The sequence below is a fragment of the Melospiza melodia genome, chromosome 1, assembly GCF_035770615.1.
Source record: "Melospiza melodia melodia isolate bMelMel2 chromosome 1, bMelMel2.pri, whole genome shotgun sequence".
NCBI lineage: Eukaryota > Metazoa > Chordata > Aves > Passeriformes > Passerellidae > Melospiza > Melospiza melodia.
In genome coordinates this window covers 58018750-58039299 of record NC_086194.1, presented here as the reverse complement: position 1 = coordinate 58039299, position 20550 = coordinate 58018750, and the positions used below count along the sequence as shown (strand labels likewise).

General features: G+C 40.8%; 1 protein-coding gene across 1 annotated transcript; it reads left to right on the top strand.

Moving 5' to 3' along the window:
• Positions 1-3490: 3490 nt before the first annotated feature.
• IGFBP3 (insulin like growth factor binding protein 3) lies at positions 3491-20550 on the top strand. The gene is made up of 4 exons (XM_063158811.1): positions 3491-3875; positions 8008-8225; positions 10783-10902; positions 17109-20550. The coding sequence occupies exons 1-4, from the start codon at positions 3491-3493 to the stop codon at positions 17232-17234; spliced, it is 849 nt and encodes a 282-aa protein (XP_063014881.1). The 3' UTR covers positions 17235-20550.

Genomic DNA, 20550 nt, shown 5'->3' with positions numbered 1-20550 from the left:
ACATTGCTACTTTGCATATTTAGAGCTTGGTCTTTTTCAAGTAAAACAGCTCCATCAATAATAGTGAAGTTTGGGATGTAAGTGTAATTCAACTCTTAGCTACAGGTGCTGGGGTTTTAGCTATAGGTGCACATTGAGGTTTTTAGTTTTGTCTTTTTTCTTCATAAATTTCTAATGTGGCTTTCCAGACACATTGGTATCCATCTTGTTATTTCCAAGTACAGCTCTGAACCAAATTCTGTCATTCATATCACTGTAGTGCCCATTGGTTAAGACAGTGCAAACTTCTATGTTTTTAGCAGAAGCTGTTAGACCCACCCGACCTCTGACACATCACTGGCTTTCTCCTTGCAAAGGTGATCCAGCTACATATTTGTTGTGGTTAATTTTTCATTTACAGTTCTTTTGGTCAAAGTGCCATGATGCTGCATTAATCTCCATTATTGCTATTCAAAAATATATACTAAGTTCAACAATTGTGTATTTTTAAAAGGGCATTTTCTTCTATTTTGTGACAATGAAGATATTTGGATTAACAGGACTTCAAAATGCTGCACCACAGCTTGTGTAACATCATTAAACAAAGAAGAGAAAGGAAAAAAAAGTCTTTCTGATTGTGAGAATAAAAATTCAGCTTGATGAAAATGCTCTTGCCACAGTCTGAAATATAAGTTACACTGATATTAGTGTGTGAGAGGTGTACAACTCTGGTTAAAGAAAAGCTTGTTCTCTTTCATTCCTCCCATTCCCTTTACCCCATTTTACTTACATTCCCTCAGCATTTCCTATGCATTTTTGTTTCAGTTTTGAAAGCAGCATGCTATACAAGCTCACCCCAACTGAAAAAATACCTGTACACATACAGTGTGAATGAAGAAGGCCTCCTCTTCCTGCTAGACCTAATCTGATACATGCTGTCAAACAGCCCCAAGGAGTTTTGGACTTCATCACCTACAAACAGTTATTAAAACCAAAATTTACAAAAAAGTAACAGCAAGCTTTCCTGCAATAGTCTGGGGAAAACCTAAATCAAACCAAACCAAACCAAACTAAACCCAACCAAACCAATCCAAAATACCAATCTGAAACAAAACCTAAAAATATCCAACCAACCAACCAAACAGAAAAAAACCCAACAAAACAAAACAAAACAAAACCAACCAAACAAACAAACAAACAAACCCACCCAAAAACCCCAGAAAACCCACCGTGAAACCAAACATGCAGGATATAGGGTTTGATCAGTTCCCCCTTTGTAGATGGGCCGGTGCAGACAGGGAATCTGTATTTCAATCCTGGACAACCTGCGACCTCTTTTGGTCAATTGACAAAATGAGCACAAAGACAAAAGAATACTGAAAAGCCTTGGTAGTCACCCATCGGGGAGTTAAGCAAGGCTGATCTCTCTTCTAAAGCATCTTTAGTTTCCCAAGGAAAAGTGTCTACTCTTACACCAGTAGTAGTCATACTTTCCATATTATTCACATACGAAACCAGATTTTTTTTATCCTGCTGAGTACTATGCTACTTTCAAGATGTTATTTGCAAGGTATAAGTACTGAATTAATAGAGAAAACTGAAAAGATTATTCTAATTATCTAAAAAACATGTCTTGTAAAAAGTACAGCTTTCAAGATTAACAGTACTGTGGACAGTACCTTGAGCAATAACATATATACTTCTCTTCCACTTGAATTTTGACACATTTGAACAGCTGATGTATTGCTGAAAGATGAGCTTCAGTGTTACTGATGGAGTTGAAAGTAGAACGGTAGTCTGGCTCATAATTCCCACAGCAGAACATATTTGTCTAAGTCAGTAACTGTGAGCATTGTTGTTTTTATTTTTCATGAGGAAAGCTTCTGACTGAAACACTGTATATTTGTCTATGTATACACCTCACCATCCTGTTCCTCATGAGAGTGCAGTAGAGCTTCAGAAAAAATGGTCACAAAATTTGGCACTGCCAATTCAGATTTTTTCAATCAAAGTTAAGCCAAGTTAACAGGGGAGCAAAATATGCCTAGCAAAATGGAAAGAGAATTTGCAGTGGCCTGAAGACAAATACATACATTGTGCAAAAATCCATGTAGAATTTCGATCATGGAAGTTTGGGGAGATGGATTGCTTGTCTTTTTTATCCTAGATTTGTGAGGACATTCCAATGGAAACTGTTTTCTTATGTATGGAAGGAAAAGTTTCAGGAGTACAAAGAACTCTTAAAAAAAAAACATTAAGGGAGGCACATCCAGGAAGATATGGGGCAAGATATGGACCGAGTGCCGGGCCAGAGAGCAACATCTTCTCAAACGGGGCTGGGGTGCCTGAATGTGTGGGTGTGGTCTACACATACATTTCCCCCCAGTTTTCCTTGGCAACGCAGCTGTCATGTGAGCTGTAAGCCGCTTTCAAGGTACGCCCCGAACCTGCGGGCGGGCGGGTGCGAGCACATGCGCACCTCGGCAGGGCCGCGGCTCTCAGCCCCAAAGTGGACGGGATTGTAGCTAGGAGTCCAAAAAAGGGCACCCTCCGCGAGCTTCTCTCGCCTCTCTCGGTGCCAAGGAAACACACACGGTCACGGGGAAGCGCACAGGCACAGAGAAACCACTTTTTCTTGAAACTAGAGACACACGACGTGGTCCTCTCGCCAGAGCCCTACCCCTCACGGCTGATTTCTAAGAAGTGCCCGTAAACCCCCGGCAGCGCGGCGTCCCCCGTCTACTTCCCCCGCACTGCACCGCCCTCACAAGCCCTGCGTGACCGAACCCCGGATCCGCCGAGGGCCGGCTCTTCCTGCCGCGCCGCGCGTTATTCATGGCGCGGGGCGGGCCGGCGGCCGCGGCGCTATATAGGGCGTACGGGCGGCACGGGGGACAGCTGGGTGCGGAGTGGCGGGGAGTAGAGCGAAGCAGTGCGGCTGGCAGGCAGCACGGGGAATAAATCGAAGGGAACCTCGGTTTTTCTTTCCCCCACCCTTATTTTTCCCTTCTCGGTACTATCTCCTTTTCCGAAATGTTTTTGGACTAAATTCTAAATTTTCTTCTGACCGTCTGGGCTCAGCTTTTTTTTTTCTTTTTTTTTTTTTTTAATTTAACTTTTGCAAAGGTTTTTTTTCCTTTTTTTTTCTAAGTGCTGTGTGTGGCAAAAAAAGAGAAAAGTTACTGTCGAGCCGAGTAATTCAAGCGCTCTGCAGGGAGGAGGGGGGAGAAGAGAAAGAAAAAGTTGCTTTTGTTGCTAGAGAGCTTTTGCTGCCTTGATGTGACTACGGGCAAGCGACTGCAGAGAGGGCCGGCGTGCGAGTGCCGGCAGCGCGGCTCCCTGCCTCCTCACGCGGGCAGGCTTGCGAGCGCTCGGCGGCTCCGCTCGCCTCGGAGGCGGCTCGGGCTCTCCGCTCCCTCGGCCCGCAGCGGCGTGTGATCGCCCGCGCGGGATTCTGCCCGTCCTGGGCCCGCGCGGGGGCGGCTCCCGGCGGCCCCCTCCGCCGGTTGCTATGGTGCCGCGGCCCGGCGTGCTGTGGGCAGTGGCGGCGGCGGCACTGGCGCTGCTGGTCCGGCGGGCGGCGGCGGCGCTGGCGGGGCCGGTGGTCCGCTGCGAGCCTTGCGACGCGCGGGCGCTGCAGCAGTGCAAGCCCCTGCAACCCGACTGCGCCGAACGGGTGCGGGAGCCGGGCTGCGGCTGCTGCCTCACCTGCGCCCTGCGCCCGGGGCAACCCTGCGGCATCTACACGGAACGCTGCGGCGCGGGTCTCAGCTGCCAGCCGCGACGGGAAGAGGCGCGGCCGCTGCAGGCGCTGCTCGAGGGCCGCGGGCTCTGCACCAACGCTACGGCGGGCAGCAAACTGCGGGCCTTCCTGCTGCCGGGACCGCACGCTGCAGGTAAGGGGCTGCGGCCGGGGTGGGGAAGCGAAGGGGTGGCTTTCCTGCGCGCCGCTCTCCCTCTTACCTGCTTTCTTGCTGGGATGGTTTTTTTTTGTTTTTTTTTTTTTTTGTTTGTGCGTTTTTGTTTGGTTTTGTTTTGTTTTTGTTTTGTGTGTGCGTGTGTGTCGTTTTCTTTTGTTTTAAGTTACAAAGAGAGCAGCATGAGCGGGGAGGCGTGGGCGAGCTCGCGGCAGAGCTCTGTCTCCGGAAACGGCCCTCGCTCGCTGCCGGCCCGGGGGCGGGGGGCTCTGCCGGCAGCCACGTAGCCGAGCCTGGATCGTTTGGAAGGAAGGAGCCGTGCTTTGGCCGAAGGAAAGGGCAATTTGCCTCTTATAACTTATTTATGTACATACTGGTTTTCTTCAACGCCGATGCTGAGAACTAGCTCCTCACAAAAGAGACGGAGCTGCTTTTTCTTTCTTTTTTCTTTTTTTTTTTTTTTTTTTAATTTAAAAAAAAAAAAGAGAGAGAGTGGGGGAGGGATTGTAGGTGGCTTCTGCGGTGCATGGGTCTGGCAGGCTACAGAGCCTGGATGGAGAGAGAGGGTGGAATCTTTGCCGTTTGTCCCCGGTGTACCTGGAAACAGAGTGAGCAAAAAAACTCTATAGAGTGTCGTCTAACTGCTGCACTGCAGCGTGGGTAAGTCAGGGAAGTCTAAGCACAGAGAGGAGAAGACAAAAATCCAGAAGACAAAATTAAATATCCCTTTGGCCTGGAAAAGTGGTTATTCAGAACAAAGCGTTTGTGCACAGTGCACAGTTGGTTTTTTTTTTGTCTGTACTGCAAATAAATCCTTGGTCAAACGAAGATTTCTTGTACCTCTTCTATGTCTTGTAAGCGAGATGTTCACAGAATGGGTTTTGTTTGAAAAGGAAGGGATGGTTGAAAAAATTTCTGTTAGCATACATATTTTAAAACTTAAGGAAATTTGGGATTCAAATCGAGAGAGAACAGTCCCTCTATGCAAGCATTTAATTAAATTCTTTGCTAACCAACAGCGAGTATATTAACATTTGTTTAATAGAAAAGTGTGTCAAAAGGCTTTCCACTGTTGGCATTTTTAAAAAGCTGGAAGATTTTCTGCCAGGTTGTAGGGACTCTTTGACTAGCCATTCCTTAGCTGAGAAAGTGGCACCAATACTCCAGTTAACTGCCTGTTAGAACAATAGAATAGAATAATGCCTTATTATAATTATTTATGTGCTGCTTCCAAGCTGTGACAATTTGAATGAGAGTTTGGAGGTATTAACTGATATTTTTAATCTCCTTGGAACAACTAGTAGCTTCCTTCATCATGTGAGCTTGGCTCCCTGTTCATCCTTGGAGTAACACTGGAAACAAGAATCATCTTCTCGGTACTTAGGACTTGATGGTATTTAATCTAGGGGTAGTGCTTTCAACATTGACTGTTAGAGAAAGGGGAAGACAGAGTTGTAATTAGTTGAAAATCTTTCTATTTTCAGCTGAATTCTTATTTCTGTGTTCTTGGCTGAGGAAGAACTCTGATTTTGAAATTAGTAGGAGCTTTTGATTCCTTAAAAAGTGCATGGTAGGAGCCTTACAGTTCACATTCAGGGAGTGAAGCTTGCAGACCTGGTGTGCAAGAAAGAATCTATATGACACATAGTGCCCACTTCCTCATGAGGACCGCTCCACTCCCAGCTCTCAAGCCAACACTCTGTGGTATACACCCCTCTGAGAAGAATCACGTAATTTCCTTTACATGCAGCTAGGTCCTGCATCATGTGCTAATCTGCTAGTCCTTCCTAGTTCACGGAAATTGCTAGAAGTTTGTATAGGGCAGAGTATATTACAGTAGCATTATAACAGAAACTGTAGTAGGCCACTGACTTTCCAGTTGTTGTTTTGGACACAAGTGTTGAATAGTAGTGTGCATTTGCAACTCTTAATCTCTTAAAAGAGAATGGGTAACTCTCATGGCAGTTCTGTTTCTCTTATGAGGATGTAAAGCTAGCATGGCACCAAGTTTTGTGAAACTGAGTTAATAAAATATGCTTTACAGTTTAGAATGTGGCAATATGACTGTTTTAATCTGAAGTGTAAGAAGTGCTATTGAGCTATAGTGGCCTTTCTGAACTGAAATGACCAGACATGGTCATGGATACTCAACGCATGTTAAGAATATTTTCTACTTATTTTTTGGAAGAAGAGAAAAACTAATGAACTGGACTGATTGCAGAAAACCTAGATTCAGGTTTATAACATTTTAGTGGCTCATTTCTTGAAAATTTCATTTAGAATGTGGGGGAAAAATAGTGCTGTTTCAGAACAAGACACTAAACCACCAAAAATATGTTCAAATACCGCTGAGAGTCTGAGTTAAACCCACAAAAACCAGGAAATTTGGACTTAGTACTTAAACTTCCTTAATCCATTTGCACTGTGATTTGGATTTTCCTGGCCAATTATGTCCATTGCCAGCAGTGGCTTGTGCTAAAACCACCAGTACCAAAATGTTAACTCAGAACCCTCTTCCTCTTATGTTCCTTCTCCCTTTCCTGTGTTTTGGCAGTGCCACTGCACTCCCTATGTAGAAATATTTAGCATTAACAATCTATGTGAACATGGACTTTTAGTACTGAGTTTCTCAGTTTTTGTGATTTTTTTTTTTTTTAGTGAGTCATCAAGTATAATTTTAGTATAATTTATAATTTTACTCGATGTTATCATTGTGCATTCCCAATAGGATTTCCTTAAAAAAAAAAAAAAAACCGTGGTCAGCAGCTAAGACAGCAACTAGAATGCAGCATAAACAGATATCTTAGAAGGTACAGGAATGCTGAACTTAGGGAGTATGTTAGAAAAATGTGCTTCTTCTGACTTGTTGTGGATGGTAGTTTGAAGAGAAGATACTTTGAAGCTCAAGATGAAAACAGGGTTTGTCCTTGGAACCCCTACAGAATGAATGATGGTTTTTGTCCATTACATTTAAAATGTGTTTTGTACACCAAGATGTTGTTTTTTATTTTAATAGCAGAGAAAAGAAAGTGTGCTGTTCTTTTTCTTCCCCATTCTGTGTATTGAATAAAGTAAGGAAAAACAGTCTAATTAGAACCAGGAAACTCAGTGATCTAGTGTTGTAGTATTAACTTCTTAAAAAAAAAAAAAAAAAAGAAAAGAAAATTACGGCCCTGGGAGAGGCAGAGCCACGCTGCAGCCCGTGACTGCCCGAAGCCGGCCGCGTTTATCTGGAGTTGATGAAGTCAGCAGTAGCGGAGGGGAGGGATCCGCGCCGCTGGGCTTGCGGCGGGCTTCCCTCGTGTGGCGCAGGCCTGCCCCCTGCCGCCGGCGGGCGGCACTGCAGCGGCAGTCAGGGGCCCGCGCCGCCGTGGCTCCCGGGCCTGCGGCCGTGGCTCCCGGGCCTGCGGCCGTGGCTCCCGGGCCTGCGGCCGTGGCTCCCGGGCCTGCGGCCGTGGCTCCCGGGCCTGCGGCCGTGGCTCCCGGGCCTGCGGCCGTGGCTGCAGCCTACACAGGCGGTGCAGCTGGGCACTTTGCGAGGCCGCGCTGAGCATGAGAATGCTTCACTTACACAACTTAGCGCGTGGCAACAAAGGTGCTGACACATGGGAAATGCTACATAGTTCATCTTTTTTGTATATTGCTATTTTGTAAAAAGGAAAATTAAACACATAGCCTAATCTAGTGGCTTGTTTGAGGAGAGACCTCATTGTGCTCTACAGCTTCCTTACAGGAGGAGGCAGAAATGCAAGCAGTAATATCTTCTTGCTTGTGACCAGTGATAGGATCTGAGGGAATGGCATGAAGCTGTGTCAGAGGAGGTAAAGGTTAGATATTAAGAAAAGGTTCTTCACTCAGAGGATGGATGGGCTCTGCAGGGAAGTGGTCTCACCAGCAAGACTGACAGCATTCAAGAAACATTTGGACAATACTGTCAGGCACATGTTTTGATTCTTGGTGCTGTCCTTTGCAGGGCCAGGAGTTGGACTGGAGGAGCCTTGTGGGTCTCTTCCAACTCAGGATATTCTGTGATTCTATGTTTCTATGCCCTTGCAGGCACCAAGCTGGCAGCCAAGTAACATTGTTTCTTCTGCATTTGTTCTTTTTGAAGGAAATTTCAGTGATTCAGAAGAAGACAGCAGCATAGAAAATCAGGCCATTCCAAACTCTCACAGGGTGCCAGATTCCAAGTCACATCCACCACACATCAAAATAGATATCATCAGGAAAGTGCAAGCCAAAGATACACAACGCTATAAAGTCGAATATGATTCACAGAGTACGGATACGTTGAATTTCTCTTCTGAATCCAAACAAGAGACTGAATATGTAAGTATTTTTTGTAAATAGGAGGGCATTTGCTAGCCCGTGAATGTGTGTGTGTATATACACATGCATGTTGTGGATATAAAAAGATAAATAATTACACTAAATAGCTAAAGGGTGGTTGCAGCCTTTTAGGACATTCTGGCATTTTAACTGGTAAATCTATTGACTCTGCAAATACATACACAATCATCAGACCAAGAAGATTGTGCTCAGGAAACACATAGGACTAATGTAATGCTGTTTACATCAATACGAGCATGACTTCCACTAAAGTTTCTTAGAGGCCGAAAGTTCCTGTTCTTCCCTTTAATTGTCACACATTTGTTTGAGTGGACTTGAAGTGCCATCATTAATCTTGGTTGCAAACTGTGTAATTGAATTGCAATAATGGAGAAAAGATGTTTCACATTGAGTGTAGTGGCACTGTGTTCATACGTTGCCTGGTGCAAATCAAGGGAGATAAACTTAGGCTGAGCTCAGGATTAAGGTCTTGACTAGTCAGTCACTATATGATATGCTGAGCATCACCTCCACTTGCAGTTGCTGTAGGTGCTACTGCCTACATCCAAAGTCTTGTGGTCACATGAGTTGCCATTGCATCCTACTGACTGTGTCCAGTGAATTTTCAGGGCAGTCAGAGTGTGGTTAATCTGAGGGCAAGAATAATTCTCTTCCTGGACATCCAGCTGATAATCTGTGTCTTAGGTCAGATGGCTTGAAAAACGCATCTGGATATGCTTCCGCATTTTATCAAAACATGCATGGTAAAAGCAGATGTGGCTTCTCATCTTCAAAAGAAGGTTTGAAACTTGTATGAGGTGAAAACCTCTGCCTGAACAGAGTGTGGCTTCTAAGAGTAGCTTCATTTTTAGTTTGTCACTCATGTCCAGCCATCTAGTTATATTGCTTCAGTAGCTGCCTTCCAGTGTGTCTTCCTCCTGAAAATGTGAAGTAAAAGTCCCATCACTAAAAGAATGAAGGTTGGTTGCTTGAGGAAGTAGATTCTTAACTAGGATGAGCAGTGATAGTTGGGTCCATGAGCAAAGGTATACCACTTTGCCAAGGCTGCTGGTGTCTTTAAGAACTTGAAATAAGTCCATCAAGGACAGGTCCCTTTGCCAGCAAATGCTCTTCTACTTGTGTCTGCATGTTGCCTTTTGATACTGGTCTGGCTGACTTTGCAAGCTTGCTTCAAAATAAAATTTTTTAAAATCTGTTGATCTTTGGTAGGCCTAATTTGGGATCAAATCTTTGAATATCTGTCACTTGCAGTCAGTATGTTTGACCAGTAAGAGAAGCCATTTAAAGCCCATGCTTAGAACTTATGAGACTGGTTCAGAAAGAAAAAGTGAAGGCAACAAAGAAGGTCTTTACTGGCCAAAAACCTCCATTTTAATCTCCCGTAGTACTATGGAGATTGTATGCTTTCAGACACATTAAAAGGTACTTTACATGAACAAACTATTAATACTACCACTTGAAAGTATGAATGTCATTACTTCACTAATTAAAAACAGCACCAAATGAATCTTTGTGTCAATGTAGCAACTTTTAAATATTTTTAAACCATGAAACCAAAGAAATTTTTTCATGTCTCTGCTGGAGAAGTGGGCTGGTGGTGCAAGTCAGTGTCATGCCCATATAGGAGTGTAGCTAAGCACAGAGTTTGTAGACTGTGACTCTTGAATCCTGATCCCACTGCTGACACTGACTGCCTTCTTAGCCTCTGGCAAAATGTGAAGCTCTCTGCTTTTGATTTTCTGACTTCAAAGTGGGGCTTGTCATGCATTATTCTCCCTACCCTGAAGGGCTGCCGTGAGATAAAATTAGATGGTGTTTGAGACATTCTCTTAGAAGTGCTTCTGGAAGCTCTTTTTGGGTCATTGTCCTAAGAGCTAATCCTCACTACCTTGTTGTCAGCCTTTTTCAGATGAAGAAAAAGAGGAAAAAAAAAGTGATATACTTATCTAACGAGACTGCTATGTGCAACTGGTCGTCTGTATGATTGCATCTATTTGATTCAGTTGAAATTGGGAATTGTTGTCCAAGTTGAGGTATTTTATATATACATTATGCCAATCCACTTATTTTCAATTGAATCAATTTAATTTAAGCTTTCAAATCCAGCAGAATCACAAAAAAAATTAAATGTCAATGGGGAAGGCCTATCCTGTAATGTATTTTCAGTGGCTTACTTTCTTCTTTTTCCACGTGGTACAAGGCCAGCTTTTCTAAACTTATGTTCTATGTGACTGATTTACATACCGGTTAAGCCTTCCTAAAGGTATTCGTGACTGCGATTTTAACTGCCACTATGTGCCTCAGCATAGCATAAGGCCTTTAATCTTTAGAAATCAGTTTACCTTGAATAGAGCAGAAAGTCAAATTTTTTTATGAATTATCTGCTGTTATTCGTATTCAGCCCTCTCTTTGTTTTAATGGATTTATTTGGATTTGTGCTTTCTTTTGCCCTTTAAAGATTTATTAACTCTTGAGTGAAAGATGGAATTTGGGAGTGAAGTTTCATTTGTGTTTTCTAAAACATGCTTGTTAACAGGGTCCATGTCGTAGAGAAATGGAAGACACATTAAACCACCTAAAGATCCTGAATGTCTTGAGTCCTAGGGGCTTTCATATTCCAAATTGTGACAAGAAGGGATTCTACAAGAAAAAGCAAGTAAGTACAGAGTTTTTAACATTTTAATAATTGCTGTTCACCTTTTTTTGCATCTTTGTTGAAGGATCTTGCCAGCAAGGTGCATTATATATAATTTTGCAGAGGAACTAGCTAATTTCCAGTTTTAGGACCTGATCTGATAGTGCTGAACCTTGTCAGGTGGGGATAATATTTTTATTTTTTGTTGATCTTGACAACAGATTCATTTGAGAAACTGCATACCTAATCACATAAGGGTTGACTGGTGTCCTAGATACTAATGCCCTTTGGTTTAAAAAAAGCACTGCCTCTACTATAACCCACAGAGCTAATGTTGCAGTCACCATATGACTGCAATAGATCAATGCTTTGAATTGTAAATAGCTGCTTGAGGGTTCCTAGAAGACACACACTGGATCATATTACATAAAGCAACTTGAGAAATGTATGTAACTGTCCTTTATGTGCTACACAGATCACTTCCAAAATCCAAGTCATGCTATCGTCGAAATGATACTTCTAGTAGTTACTCTGCAGCAAGGATGGCTTCTCAGCCTTTTCTGGTTCTGGGGTTGTGACCTTTTTTGACAAATGCCAACCAAAACTGTGGGTATTTATGCTTTAGTTGTGTTGGATTGAGCTACGGCAGCATTCTCCATTCGGTGCTGCCATTGAAACTCGTTCAGAACATGCAAGATGTGTCGGGTTCTTTGTTTAGTGTGCACATCCTATTTAATTTCAGTGTTTAGTTAGTGGCCTGCCTCCAAATATATATTTCTTTGTATAGTTCCAAAATTTCCTGAATTCAAAGGGATATTTAAGACTGTGCTGGTTTGGCCTAAACTATGACAAAGATTTTTCTCAAGGACAGATTTTGTTTGTGGATCATCATGTCTTTCCCTTCAGTTTTACACAAATCAGCCTCTCTATTTCTGGTAACCAAAGGAGTGGTTGACTCTCTGTTGCTAGCTAATGCAGTTCATTGGCTGGAAGTGAAAGATCAACCTCTGACTAGGCAACCTTATTTTGGGAATTGTATCTCTCAATTTTTTTGGCTTTCAGCTTTCTTTGAAACAGTCTTTCCCTTTCTAGTATTCTGTGGAGTTATGCGATAAGCTGTCAGTGTCAGGTGGGGCATTTATAACAGGAATGAGACTTCCAGGCTTCCTTTTTGCCATCAGTCTAGCATTGACATTGCTTTTTGACCTTTGGTACATGCTGCTGAGCTTTTCTATGCTTCCCAGTTTTCCTGAGCAGGTGGTGGCAACTCCCAAGCAGGGGAAGTTTCTTTTTGTTGCCTGGAGCTTTGAGAAGCCTGCGTCAGCCATGTTGTGCTGTGTGTAAACTAGCAGAGAGCAATGCTCTCATCTCAAGCTGCTTGTTTTCAGAAAATGCATTGGGCTTCTATGCAGAGTGAGACAAGGACTGTGCTTTGTGCTTGTGTCATAAAAGTATTTTCTTAGCTGCTTTAGAACAGCAAATAATTTGACTGTGTTCAAGGCACTCAAGTGTGCCATAGCCCTTTTCCTTCTCTATGTATTATAGAAGACTGAAGACTGGTATTTACTTTGTTCAGTAGATCTTCCTTTCATCTTTCTTCAGACTCTAAGATTTTTGCTTTGTGTGCAAAAATGTGGTGGTTTGCAAGTAATCTCTGGCATTGCGTGTAGTAAATTGGATCCGCAATGAGTGTGTATTAAAGTAGCTTACTTGAAAGGAGGACTGTCCTTTAAAGTACAGTCAGTTCTATCACCAAGGCAAAAAGAAGGAAATACAAAGAGAAAAAAAAGGATAGACAGATAAAAGTCTTACCTAGTATCAGTTTCTAGAAGTTGATTTATGAGAATAATCTGTTGCTACAAAGCAAATATATGCTTTTGTCCTCTGTGTATTGTTTGTGGTGCCTGGTAAAATTTCTTTAGGAAAGGTTCCTGCATTATGTGCAGTATCCCAACTGGTCAGCATACATAGAGAATGAAGGGACACTTTTCTGCCTAGCCAGCCTTGTCAAGCACTGTGCCAATTTACATAGGTCCAGTAGTTTCAATGGTAGTTTGAGATCACTCAGGGTCTTGCAGGAGATGCTCATGTAAGGAGTGTTTACATGAGTAAACACTCTACATGATATTCACTTGGGTTGCTGAGTCTGTAAAAGAACCTTGATCAATCCTGGGAACAAGCCCTCAGAGATGGGACTTACAGAGGCAGCCTGCTTCTCTCACCAACAGAATACAAACCAAAAATATTAGTTGCCCTCATAGAATTAACTCATAGGGAAAAAACCATGAGTTTGAGAAGTGTGTGAGTCCTGTCCAGATCAAATTAACTGATCTGCAAGGAATTTTGACAGTTGTGTGTGGGGTTTTTCTTGAAGCATCAAAATGTAAGTCTGATATTTTAGATACTGTGAGCAGATGTCTAATCTCCTTAACAGAATTCTATGCTGTTTTAGTAATTCCTTTCATGCCATTATTAGCCATGTTCAATCTGTAATTGAATTACATTCTATTGTCACAAAATTCAGAATAGTAGGTTAGAAAGTAGACAGTAAATCCATTAAAAATGACTGCAAGCTAGGCATTTTGAATTCTAGAAGCAGTTCCCAAAACCACTGTCTAGGATGAGAATGTAGTAGATTTGGGATTGTAGGAACCTGGTAAATAATGATCATGCTAGTACCATTAAAACTCATTCAGGAGGCACTCTCATATTCTGCCTTCCTGGTCATCTGGTCTTCCAGCCAAGTTGAAAGAACTTATTTTTCATGACACTTGTGAATATCTAGAAATTTACTTTTCAAGAACAACCATGAAGAATAAATTGCATCTGTGAAACACTTCTAAGAACATAAATTTATGCGTCAGGGTATAATATGAAAAATATTTCATACCTTTTGTTTATATATAAATTTTAAAATCAGACCTGTTAAAGTTTATAATTCTTTGTCTTAATCACACATGTAAGGTTGTACTATTCAATTGTGCTGCATAGGTATATTTATGCATAATTAGTTGATACGGGCACATTCCTACCCCGAGCATGGGAAAAAGGTTTTGATGAAATTAGAATTATTATATGGGGCAATTACTAGAATTGCCCCATGTTTGTATACTGGAGCCAGATACTCACCTAAATGTGAGCTGGCATTGTTCCACTGAAAACAGAGCTGGACTTGCCAGGAGCTAAAATGGCCTGAGGTACACATCAGTGTTGTCTGCAGTCTGTTCCTGAAGACCATGGTTGTAGCTCCATGGAGCCCTCTGGACTGACCAGGAATTCAGTGGGATACCATATGCTTTGCTGTGCCCCATAAATGCATCTGCACTATTTCTTTGTGGAAGGGAGAGAAGCAGGTGGCATGGAATTGGCAGCTGCTGTTTCTATCAGAAGTAATTAGTCTCCACTGCTTGGGCAGTTTTCCAACTTTTTACATGTATAAAGTCATACAGAATAGCTGGGCAGAGCCTATAAATGTATGTGGAATACAAAATTCATATGAGAAAATATTTAGATATATATGTTTTCCATATATCCTGTTTACCACTTCTGTAGAGAGTATTGGCTGTTTCAGGATAAAAGCATCACTTTTTAATCACAAGTGCTTTACTATTGACAGCATGGCTGAGTAGGTAGGAAAAAAAACCTGCAAAAGATAAGTTCTTTTCTCATAGAGTGTTGTTTCAGCTGTAGAATGATCTAAGGGTTTTGCTTTTCAAATGGATTATCTAGAGGAAGTAAAAAAAATAGTAGTCGGGAAGGTGTTTCTGCAAATTAACTTAATGTAGTAATTACTTCTGAAAATTGATTGTGCAACTGTTAAAAGCAATCAAAGCCTCCAACAACAACATGAGACCTTTAATCGATCATTTGTTTTGAGAGTGATGCAAGCCTAGGAATCGGTGAGAGTTGTGTAATATGCTTCATATACTTCTAAAAGGGGAGGCTATGTTACTATTATTAGCAGAAATGTAGTTTCATTGCCAGAGCACGAGCCTGGCAGCCAGAAGCCCTATGCTCTTTGGACTTCATCTGTGCCTACTTTGTTGGGAAAACAACTCTAGAAGTGCTGGCTCAGTTTCCTTTTTGTGCAAATTAAATTGTGCAAATGATGTTATTAATTTCTCTGTGTTAAGCATGAAGAATTTAAGTCATTAAACGTTAATAATACTTAAGCTGGAGTCCAGTCACCACCAAAATTGAAGAAAAATTTCCCTTGACATCAGTGGACGTTGAACAGTCACCCATGGAAATCCTGGAGAATACATGTAAATTCTAGTCAGGTTTTTGAGACAACAAATACAAATTTTAGGACTTACGTTTAAAGATTTAGTAACAGATAAAAACTGAAGTGCAGGTAACCATTTAGTTCAGTGAATTATTAGTGTAGCTATTCTCTCAGTAGGTTTGAACTTCTTTACCCTCTTCTAAAACTAAGCTGGTATGTATGTTATGCTGGAACTTGTCATCCTGCTTCTGTCCATTTTCATAGGGCTAATGCAGAAGGACTGCGGATATTTAGAAAAGAAGACATTGCATTATTTCTGCATTGGGCTTCTTACTCAATAATATATCAGAAGGGTGGTTTAATTTGCAGTTATGCTGAATAACATTACTTAATTTACAGTAAAATAAAATCAACAAGATAGTGGTTTGTTTGAAAAAATTTATGCCTAATGTGTGACCTGCTTCCATCTCTTTTGCAAGGTCTTAGTGAATGCTGTCTACCCTATTCCATGCTGCCACAAATTAATTGTCTCATAGGCCAGTGTGCTGGTGCAGGCTGTTCCAGAGTGTTCTGTATTCCAGAACTCTCCAGTTCAGTCTAAGATAGCACTGTCACCTGAGATACTAAACTAGACATGGAAAGGATCAGTCACTACAAGCAGCATGTGAAGCCCAACACTTGCTTCATGTTTTCTTGTGTACCTGCACATAGAAAAAGCACTTATGTGAGCCACTGCCATAGCCTCCTGAGATATTGGGCCATGCCTATGAGCCTCTGGAGAACAAGAAGTACAGGGATAATGGTGATGTTTACCAGATTGTACCAGCCTGAACTTCTGAAAACTTCAAATTCTCTGAATGTGATCTCAGAGGCAACAATTGCTCTGCCTGAATAATAGACTTGACAGTGTTGAGGAACCTAAGTAGCACCAGTCCAGCCAATCTTCCTTCATACTGACAACAGACAAAACCACAGGAAATTGGATGTGCTTGTGTCACTGCCACTTTTGTGAGTACGTCCTGAGTAAACAGCCACCTTTATTTGCATTTGAAACAAATTCTGAATCACCAGATCTCAAAACACAGCTAACAGGAAGGCTGTGTCTTAACAGTGAGGCTGACCATTGCAGAGCTAGTGAGATTCTTGATATATCTTACGAATGGGTAAAACCCTTGCAAGGTCTTAGTGGTTCATGGTAATGTAACAGTGTCCAGGGCTGCATACTGAATGCAACCTGCAGCATGTTGTCTCCTTTAGTCTTCTTTTTTTGCCATTCTTGGTTCCTTGGGAGGAGCATTACTTGCTATGTAGTAGACTTTATAATGCATATTTACTGCATTACTGCTTCTAAAGAGGTTCAGTGTTATTGCCTGTGGTAGTTTCAGGTTGGTCAGCATTGCTGGTGAATTCTAGCAGTTAACTTAAAGCTAACATGCTATAGGCTACTAGATACACAAATTTTTAATAGGAAAATACACATGTAAAGTTCTAGTCCACCTAGCAGGTTTTGCAGTAACTACACTGTAGAAGGATTATGTATCTGTTAATAAATGTCAGCTACACTTTTGAATTTCTTTCAGTAAACAAGTGCATAGCAAGTGTGTTTCTTGCTGCGATGGTTGTCTTTGACAGACCTGTGCTTTAGTGTAGAACATATCTGCTAATTTTTTTTCTAAAGATGGGTCCCAGTCACTAGCCCATACTATTGTATTGTATTCAAAGGGGCCAGCTCTGCTGCCAAATATGATAGGTATATGATAAGTCTATTTTCTAGTAGTTTTCAGTGTTCTCAGTTCTATTATATTAGATCCAGAGGGATTGATGGAGTGAGAAGGCAAGTTTTTATTGAAATGCTTCGTAGTGGTAAGAAATACTCTGTTTGATTCTGTCAGATATGGTCAGGATATTGAAGTGCAGGTATCAAAGGAACAGGAATCCCTGCTGTCTAATACAAGTGGCGAAAACAAAATTCATGCTAACTGGGTCTTTTATTATGTTTCAGTGTCGCCCATCCAAAGGCCGAAAAAGAGGTTATTGCTGGTGTGTGGATAAATATGGACAGCCGCTTCCTGGGTATGATGGGAAGGGAAAAGGAGATGTCCACTGCTATAACTTGGAAAGCAAATGAGGACTGGGTGCCAGCTCTTCTAGCATCTGTGCATGGCCACTGGACCTCACAGAGACCTTGGAGGGGCTGGGCAAACACTGTGGGACTGCACTGTCTGTGGAGTAACAAGCTCTGCTTCCTGCAGCAGATGGGGAGTTGCAGCCTCTGTGGATGCTGCTGCAGCTGCACCCTGTCACCGACACACATCGAGCTTCCTATGAATAGGAGCTCGGAATTCCCATGTAAACCTGCACTATTGATACCCAGAGAGAGAGAAAAAAAAAGGCACTTCAGAATGGAATCAGGGAGTCTCCACTGACTTTTTAAAGAATGACCTGTGACCAATTTGATCGCAAAAGATACTGCTTTTTTTTATTTTAAAGAATTTATAGATGTTAAGCTTGTAAAAGTATTAAAAAGAAAAACTAAACCAAAAAACCCACAAGGATTTAAAGGTAAAGCTTTCTTTACAGGTCTGATGGGAAACTTATCTTCACGGGTAAAAAGTTTTATAAAAATCTCAAAGAACTTTTTAAAGAAATGTATTTCTAAGATAAAGACATGGCTATTTTTTCGGTAAAATATATTATGAATATTCTGTTAGTCTGTATTAATATAATTGTTTTTTAATAAACTTTATTTAAATGTAACATGTGAATACCAAATATTACACAGTAATTCTAGTGTGTACATCTGTATGCACAGAGAGAGTAAGGTTATTGAATGATTTATAAATACATTTAAGTCTCTATGCATACACACTGATCTGTTCTAGGTAAGAGAAATGAATTTTTGGAGCAAAGGAAGTGTCTCCAGAAGGGATTGAGTGTTATTATTTGATATAACTACAAATGCCAAGATAATATTTTTTTTAAATTATTTTATTGATAATTCTAATGTACCCATCACTGACTTATGCCACTGGAAAGGATAACAGTCGCACTGAAGCTCTTGGTAAAGCTTTCTTTTGTCTGTGCGTTGCTTCAGTTTGTGCAACAGGGCTTACATTTCCTTCATTTACTGCTCACAGAATATTCATGGACAAAAAATTGCCATTAGAGTACTACTCTTTGTATTTGCTTATTTATTTTGAAAAGGTGTATCTATTCTCTGTTGTCTTGGTACATTCTACCAAAGCACTTACTCTGTATGAGGAACTCCTGTTGAAAACAATGTCAACAAGATGGGGGGATTGTGGACCCTGGGTGTTGAGACCCACACATTTCATTTATGCGCCACAAATTTGCTTTGACTATGGTAGAAATCATTTGCCTGCATCTAAGCATAGAAAAAGAACCATTTGGTTTAAATAGTTAAATTCACTGTCTGTCATGGTGGTTATATGTCTTTTTAATTGGAAGAGAAGTGATTAGGTTTTGTTGTGGTATGTGATGCTTTCACATAAGGAAGGCTTTGGCAACTTTTTTTTTTTGTTGAGGCTGATTGTTTTATGTACTTTGTGAAAAATTCTGTATGACAATGAAATCTGGAGAAGGAAAGGTGGCCTGTGAAGTGTATAATCTCTCTGGAAAATAATGCCATATTTTGTATATGTATTTATTTGTATATTTTATATAAATATTTTATATATTTATATAAATATATATTCTTTTATGTCTCACTATAAATGTTTAATGTCACTGTAGAAAAAAGAAGCCATCAACGCTATAATTCCTTGTCAGGTTGGGAACTCCATGAAGACTATGGACATTGGGTTTCACCTGCTGGGGCTAGGTGTTGTGTGGATGGAGGAGAGGCTGTGGTGCTGAGGAGCCCATTCCTCTCCCACTGCCTGAAGTACAGCCATGCGTGTTCCTGCCAACAAAGGCAAATGTCTAGCAACTCTGACATGGAAGGATTTGGACATGCACCTTGCCAGGATTGCATCCCATCACTATAACTCAGATGTCTAAAGCCTTACCCTGAAATGTATTAGCTGAACAGCACTATGAGTGTTCTCCACATCTTTCCAATTCCTGTCTGATGAAATTAGTTCATATGATCATTAAAACTGAAATTTTATAATCTCATGGTAAGAAAGAAATTGTATGTGAAGTGATGCTTACTCCAGGCTAATACAGGTTTCCTGACACAAGGTTACAGAAAGCTTTGTGAGGTGAAGATTTATTGCAGTACTTTTATTACTCAAGCACATCTAATGCCTGCAAAGATTTACAATTAAGGCAAAATAATAAATTCTGAGCTTTTTTTTTTCAGAGTTGTAAACCAGTTCTTATCAAATAATTTCACAGAGAGAAGAAAGTTGTATGATTACACTAATATTTGGGTATATAATCATAGATAAGAAAATAAGGGATTGATTCATTGAAGTGACTTATTTTGCCTCTATTTTTTTTTTAATATCTATCTGGTGAGCCTTCTGAAAATAAAAATCAGTTTCTTGTCAAAAGTGATAGACATGTTTTGCAAGGCATCTGTCTATCACTTAGATCACATACTTACATTTTGCAAGTATGTAAGATGTTTTAACAGCCTGTGACAGGCTTTATGATTTGGGTATTTGGTCAAGTATTTCAATTTTTTATTTTTTATCCTACAATTAAAAACAAATAAATATAGAAGACAAATAAATATAGAAGAAACTGGCTAATAAAGATCATTAAATCATATATTATGACAAAACCCCAAACAAACTCCATCTCAAGGAGCTAAATCTGATGTAATCGTGCAATTTTGTCACATGAATATTTAAGAAGGGGCATTCAGCTCCTTTATTAGTACTAACAGTCTTTAGTTATGTAACAAAGAAAACATACAGTCATAAAGGGAAAGAAAAAAGATGTGTATAAATCAGTTTTATTTTGCTCCCAACAAATATCTTTAAAAGAGAAATTGTGTTTTAAAATAGCCCCAAAAATAAAGTCTCACCTGTCATTTAAGGCTGCAGCCTTTTCAGAAGTTGCCTTTTAAATATTTTTTACAAGAACAGTTGCTTGCATTAGTATTGGATACTTGCCATTGTCAATCTGATGTGCCTGTTTAAAAGAGATAACTTTTTTAAAATTAAAGAATCAGTGGTGCCTTTTTCCTTTTTTTGGCATTCCTATTGCTGTGAAGACAAAGGTCCAATTCAATAGACAAGAGTACTTGTCATTCAAAGATTTTTCTCAGGGCTAAGGGCTGCAATTCAAGCAATTTGTGGTCCACACCCAAGTAGCAGAATGTGGGCAGCACATAGAAAATGTATGGGTCAGTATCAGATCAGAGGAAGACGAGTTACCTCCAGGTATAGGTTAGAAATGATTCCTGCTAAGAGCTGCAGTAAGTGGAGAACTTTGGATTTGGTGACAGAAATTAAACCAATGCATTAGAAAAA

Bases quoted from the DNA above. Each gene is read 5' to 3' on its own strand.
- IGFBP3 (XM_063158811.1), top strand. From the start codon at position 3,491: ATGGTGCCGCGGCCCGGCGTGCTGTGGGCAGTGGCGGCGGCGGCACTG. The intron at 3,876-8,007 runs GTAAGGGGCTGC...TTCTTTTTGAAG, and splicing joins GCCGGGACCGCACGCTGCAG to GAAATTTCAGTGATTCAGAA. The intron at 8,226-10,782 runs GTAAGTATTTTT...GCTTGTTAACAG, and splicing joins CCAAACAAGAGACTGAATAT to GGTCCATGTCGTAGAGAAAT.